The sequence below is a fragment of the Aspergillus mulundensis genome, assembly GCF_003369625.1.
Source record: "Aspergillus mulundensis strain DSM 5745 chromosome Unknown scaffold_3, whole genome shotgun sequence".
Taxonomy (NCBI): domain Eukaryota; kingdom Fungi; phylum Ascomycota; class Eurotiomycetes; order Eurotiales; family Aspergillaceae; genus Aspergillus; species Aspergillus mulundensis.
This window is the reverse complement of record NW_020797891.1, coordinates 3,056,986-3,064,270: the sequence shown is the minus strand read 5'-3', so window position 1 is coordinate 3,064,270 and position 7,285 is coordinate 3,056,986. Positions and strand designations below refer to the sequence as shown.

The window sequence follows — 7,285 nt, the reverse complement described above, 5'->3', positions numbered from 1 at the left end:
AAGTATGTTAAAGATAGTTAAATGCATGCTGACACAAAGGTAAGCAGTCTTTGGCGCGACCGCTCAGAGTCCCTGATGTTGTGAATGACTCTGAGGCAGAAGGCAACATCCCCACAATTGAAAGGTTAATATACGTAATAACAGCAAAAGGGCATATCCCCCATTCTGACCAGAGCCAACTACAAGGGTACGAGCCATCTATATGAAAATCTGAGCGGAGATAGGATGTAGATAACGGGACGGCGATTTTGCGTAGGCCTTTAATGGCTTTGAGAGTCCTCTGCGTTTTACACTAGACACTCAAACTCATTGATAATGCAGGCCGTGATAGCGCAGTACCCGACGGACTGGAGAAGTGGCGTCTTATTCTGATGTTTAAAATGTAGTGATGCCCTACCCAGGTATGCGACAAGCTATCTACCTAACATAGTGCACCTGGTAACGAAACAAGTCCATATCTCCGTTCTCCAGCACTGTATTCATCCGAGAACAAGATATATAAATTGAATTGCCGAAATTTGTGGTGATGCTTGGCTGTCCGGGTAGGCTTCACATGTTCCAATGGTTAATTAGAGACACCAAGCACAACAGAAAGCTAACAGCGCATCTTCTCCAAATGCACCTTCAGTAATCCCATCGCCACTTCGACCTCGGGGAGATTGCACTCCACCCAGGTAGGGGGCGGATGAGGAGCGATATAGTACTGGTGTGCCTTATGGAGGGCGTTTGAAACAATCAAGTCCGTGTCCATCACTTGAAGACTCGGGTCAAGGAGCCGGGCGACAATATCGGGCTTACCAGATACGGCTGCTATGTCAAGGGCCGTTTTCCATTCCTTGTTTCGGTGCCAAACATTTCCTTCAAAGAATGGAAGCAGCATGTTAAGAATCTCAACGCTTGAGCGAGAGGCGTGGAGAAGGGGGGTATCCCCATTATGGTCTGGAGCAGTCTTGTCAACATTTTTGTTGTTGAGAAAGAGCTTGACAAGTTGTGCAACCCTTTTAAAACTGTGGCTTGTCTGATGCCGAGGGCATATTGCCTCAGCCAATGGCGTTCCTCCTTCATCACTAGCCAGATTGGGGTCAACTTCAGGATGATCGAGCAGCGCCTGGATCATCTCCAAATGCTGTTGGCCATCCCCTTTTGATTTATTTATCTCCGTGGAGTGATACTCTCCTATTGCACATAAGAGCGGAGGATCGTTATCGTATACATTGGAGGTACCCCTAGCGTTCACATCGACCCCTGGGTGGTCCAAGATGGCTTTGAAGGTTCCGAAGTCGCCGCTCTCGATGGCGCAGTGCAGGGGCGTGCGATTGTATAAGCCAATATGGTTTACTGGGCCGTCTCCGAGGGAGAGTAAATATTTGACCACATCTTCTGACCCGCAAAATGCAGCTGTAGCGAGTGCCGAGTTCGGAGTCCCCCTCTCATATTTGAAGTCTCTCAGAAGGCAAGGCGTGGTCTGGATGAGGGTCTGGACAATCCTGACGCTCCCGCCTTCAAGCAGTAGTAGTAGTAGTGATATTTAACGCCCCGGGGATTGCTAGGCGTACGCTTAATATTCCAGACCTTTCTTAAGGTATAGGGGCGTGCCGCTGCTAGGTAAGTAGCTTATTTAAATAAGTTTATATATAAGTAGGCTTTTTATTTTAAAGGGTAACTTTTATTAAAGCTTGTAAATTAGGCGCCTGTTTTTTACTTATTATTTTAATATATAATTATTAGTAGGTATTATTTATTACATGCTTAAAAGTTTAATTATAATATTTTATAAGGTCTAGCCCTTATATTAAAAAAATATATTAAATAAACTAATTATATTAAAAAAAGGTATTTAAAAAAAAAAAGTATAATATAAAAAAAAAAAAAATTATTTAGTACTAAGCTAAATAATTTTAATATAAAAATTACTAGGGCACGGAAAGCCCTAGTATAGGTAAATAAACTTATAAAAGTTTATAATTTTAAATAAAAATATAAAGCCTTTAGGCTTTAGTTTATAAAGGTACTTTAAGGCCTTAACCTTAATTATTAATAATATTATAAAATACTAAAACTATTATTAAAATTACTGCCTAAAGTAATAATAAAAAACTAGGTATTTAAGGCTTTTATTTTTTTTATAAAAATAAATAAGCCTAGTATTTTTATATTAAAAATATTTATAATATTACTTAAAGTCCCTGTGTAAGAACTTAAGTATTAACTAATAATATAAAATTAAGTACTTTAATATAAGCTTAAACCATAATTTAACTTAATAAAGCTTTAATTTTATAAGCTATTATTTATACTAAATTAATAATTTTATAAAGGTATTTTTTTATTATTTAGCTTAAGTAGTTTAATATATTTATTTATATAGGTTATATATCCCACTTGCGGTGGGCTATACCTTAAAAAAATTAGTATTTAAGGGCCGCGCTTTTATAAAGGCTGCCTTATTAATTAATTTATTAGCTAGCTTATTACCTTTAATATTTATATATTTAAAAAATTATTATAGGCGGACTATATATTAATTTATAAATTAATATAATATTTAAAAGGCCTAATTTAAAAATAGTAAGGGCTACCCACGCATGTATTAAATTATTAAAATATTATTAATATAAAGTTAGTAATAAGATGCTTTTAAAAGCTTTTTAATTATAGCCTTTAGTTTTTAAAATATATTAATAACTTTAGTATTATATATATAAAACTAGGTACTAATTATTAATAGCCTTTATATTTTAAGGTATTATTTATAATATATTATAAAGCTATAGCTTATATAATAAACCCCTTAATATATTTACTTAAAATTATTACTAAAAAATACTATTTTTATTATTAGTAGTGCTTATTATTATTATTTAAACTTTTTTATAGCTAGCTTCTTGGCCTTGCTATTAATAAGATTTTTTAAGTACTTTTAAAAATAATAAAAGTATATTAAAACTAGCCTAAAAGTTTTTAAAAAAAATACTTTTATTATTTATACCTTTATTTTAGGTTTTTAATATAAACTAGCGCCCTAACCATGTAAAATCTTTAGTAATATTATTTATATTACTAGCAGGTTTTAGTTATTAATTAGCCTTAACCTTAAAATAAAGTATAGTTATATTTTTTTTAGTATTATTATTATAAAGGGAAGCCTAGCATTTTTAAAAAAAGTTATTATAAATATTATTTAAAAAACTAAAAATATACCGCAAGTGGCTAGCACTAAGGTTTTTTTAATAACTTTTATATATTAGCCTAGCTAGGCGCTAACTTTTAAATTTTATATATACTTTTTAGGTTTAATCCTGCTGTTATACCACGCCTTTATATTATATAATAAGTTAAAAATAATATAAATAATAACTACCTTATAAAAAAAGTTTACAGGCAGGCTATATATTATATATATTAAATTATAAATATATTAGGCTATTACTTAGGCTTTAGCTACCTGCTTAATAATATACTAGCACTAAAAAAACTATTTATTAAAAAAATATTTAGCTAGTATAATATAGGTTATTTTTAGCCTAGTACTATAATAATAAAAGTAATTATTAACTAGTTATTAATTATTAATAAGGGTAATTTACCATGCCGCTTTTAGGTAATATATAATATTTTTAGTTTTTTAGGTATAAAGGCTATTTTATTTTATTTTTTTTAGGCTAGTATACTATAAATATTTTTTATTAAAAATTTATAATTTATATGGAGGGAGTTGCTCGCGTAACTAAGGTAAAAGTTATTTATATAATTAAAGTATAAGATTAAGTTTACTAATAATAGCTTAGTAATATATAATAAAAATAATACTAAAAAAAGGGGCAAGCCTTATAGTATATTATAATATATTAAGTATATTATTATTATAATAAGTTTTAGGCGCACTTTTATACTTTATTTATTAAAAAAACTTATAATTAGGGCTAAAAGCACGCAAGGCTAGCCTTACTTTATTATTTATTAAAATAAATATTATAATAAAATAGTATTAAAGGCGCCTAAAATATTTATAATAATTATAATAACTTCCTGGTTTTATAAAAGTGCTATTTTTATATTATAAGTAAAAAAGGCCATTAAATTTATAGCTAAGTACTTAAGTAAAATACTATATTATTATAGGCTTAATACCCCTTATACTAGTATAATAAAAGTAATATAATATATTATTATTTATTTAAGTTTTTTTTTAATACTAAAAGTAGTATTATAAGGCGCCAGAATTAAAATAAAAACTTATTTTTTTTATTATTTTTTAAAAATATTACCACTTTTATAAGCTTTTATAATAAGGGAAAGTATTTTAATTATAGGTATTAATTATATAGCCTATATATAGCCTACTTAGTATATTTTTAGTAAGCTTTTAAAATATAAATTATTACTTAATTTACCCCGGGAAAGGTGCTACTTATATTAATAATATTTTTTTTAACCTTTTTTAGTAAGATTTTTTTTAGCTAGTAAAAATACTTATTATTTTACTAGTGCTTTAGCACTAGGGAATTAAAATTTAAGTTATTATTTATATTAAAATACTTTAATATTATTTTTTATAGGATATTAGCCTTTTCCCGCGTGTTTTTAATTATTTTATTATTTATTAATAATAAAAAAGCCTTAAGCCTAGGCTTTAGCTTATACCATGTTATTATTTAGTATAGTTTTTAATTATTTTTAATATTATTAATTATTTTAGTTTAATACGCGCGCTTAATTTTATAAATTATAATTAAAAATTACTTTTTTTATTTTAGGGTAAGGTTTACTACCCAGGCTTAGTAATTTTTTATATATTTAATTAATTATTAAGGGGTGTTATAGCTCCCTAGGTTAAGGTATTTATTAATTATTTATATAGCTTTTATAATAATATTACTAAAAAATTTAATATATTAATTTAGTACTTTTATATTCCTAAGTTCCCTGGGCTAAAAAAAAATATTATTTTATTTTTTATTAGCCTAGCTAGGCACTTAAGCTTATGGTCTAGTATATTATAATAATATTATTTTAGTATTTTTTTCCTATGCCCTAGCACTATAATAACTAAAATTTCATAATTAAAGTTATTATATAACTTAGGTATTACCAGCATGCAAGTAAAAAAAATATTTAAAAAAATTAAATTAAAAATATAACTAGCTTTATATATAACCACGCCTGGCTTATTAATATAACTAATATTATTATTACTAGCCTACCTAGTAATCTTACTATTATAGTATAGGTTATTTACCCTAGGCTTAAAGGTATTATAAATAGTATTAAAATTTTTATTAATTATATAGTTTAAAGTAGGGATTAATATAACTAGGTAATTAATTATTTTATAAATAATTAGTTTTTAATATATATTTAAAACCTTAATATTATTTACTATAAATTATAGCATGTTTTAGCTTTATACTAGGTAGTATTATTTAGCATGTAATACTTTTTTTTATAAATATAGGTAAGTACTTTAAGACGCTTTTTTAATTAATTTTTATAATTATTTTAGGCGTTTACTAGCGTGTAATATTTATATATTAAGTAATTTTAAGTTTTTATGCCTATAGTAGTCCAGGGCTTTTAAATATAAATAATATTATAATTTTATTTATAAGCTAGTTATAAAATTATAATATAGCTAGGTATAAACCTGCTTATATTAATTTAATAAATAGTAAAATCTTATTATTATTAGGTATTATTTTAATAGTAGTTACCATGGTTTTTTTTTAATACTTTATTATTAAAGCTTAAAAAAAATTTAGTATTAATTTTTATTACCTAGGGTAAGAAAAACGTGCCCGCGCTAGCTAAAATAAGTAAAATTAATTTAATAAAAAGTTATTTAAAATTTTAATTACTAGTAAAGGCGTTAAATCACAGGGTATAATAATTAATAATTATTATAAAGCCTTGCTTATTTACCTTTAGCTTTTTTATAACATGCTTTTAAGGGTTTTTTTAAGGTAAAAATTACTTAATTTTAGCTTAAAGCTAGGTATTAGTATTAGCCTAAGTATATATATTTTAGTATTAATAAGCGTTATAATAGCACATGCTATTAAGCTTTTTTTTAAATAAGTAAACTAGTTTTTTATTTTTACGCCTAGGGGCCACTAGGTAATTATTATATTTTATTAACTAGGGGCCTAGGTAGTTTATATAATATATAAGATTTTTATAATTTAAATTAATAAAACCTAGGTAATTTATAATTATTATATTATATTATATATAATATATTATATAGTTATATTATACTAGGTAATAATATTTTTAGTAGCTAGGGTTATACCAGGAAACTAGCTAGTATTTTTTAATAAGTTAATAATATTTATTTTAATTAAATAAAGTAAAGGCCCTAGGCTACTTTAAAAAAAATATTACTTAAATAATATACCTAGTATTAAGGTTAGGCCTATATTTTAAAAAAATAAGCCTAACTAGCTTTAATTTAGTTTAGGCTATAACTTTATTTTAAATTAACTTTATAATATTTATTTTATTATTATTATATATTAAAATAATATTAAATACTTTTTATACCACATAGTTATATTATTTTTAAAAAATATATATATTAATAGCACCTAGGGTATAGTAAATTATATTAATTACTTTATTAATTATTAAAAAATTTTTAATAAAAAAGTTATTAAAAATAATAGCCTAGCTTATATAAATAATATTAATTTTAAAAATAACTATAATTATAATTAAGCCTAGTATATACTTAATAAGAGCTTGCTAAATAATATATATTTTAAGGCATGTTATTAACTTATTATTAAAAAAAATAATTAATATTTTATAATTATTTTATATAATTAAGGCCATAGTAAAGTTATTATATATTAATTAAGCTATTAAAGTATTTAATAAGGGTACCTTACCTAGGGTAATATTAATTAAAGTAAAAAAACTTATTTTAAAAAGGGTAGGTTAAGCCCTTAAATTTTTAAAAATTAAACTTATTCCCCCCTAGGTAATAGTTTTACTAAAGGTTATTATAATAATAAGCTAATTATATATATATAAAAAAATATAATTAATATTATTAATATTAATATAGCCCTTTAAAAAAATAAAGTATATAAATTTATTATAAATATTATAAGTAAAGGCTTTTTAATCCTAAGTTTTTTATTTAATTATAAAATTATTAATAATAATTATAAAGCTTATAAAAACTTTATGCTTAATACATGCCTAATATTTTTATTTATTAAATTAATTATAAAGGGCCTTTATAACTAGGCTAGGTTAGGAAATTAACACGCTATTACTTTTA

At 25.2% G+C, this 7,285-nt stretch overlaps 1 protein-coding gene across 1 annotated transcript; it reads right to left on the bottom strand.

The window, feature by feature from the left end:
• Positions 1–595: 595 nt before the first annotated feature.
• DSM5745_04420 (ankyrin repeat domain-containing protein) lies at positions 596–1,117 on the bottom strand (the record flags this gene model as incomplete). The annotated part of the gene is made up of 1 exon (XM_026746436.1): positions 596–1,117. One exon carries the CDS (start codon positions 1,115–1,117, stop codon positions 596–598), a length of 522 nt encoding a protein of 173 aa, XP_026605432.1.
• Positions 1,118–7,285: the final 6,168 nt, after the last annotated feature.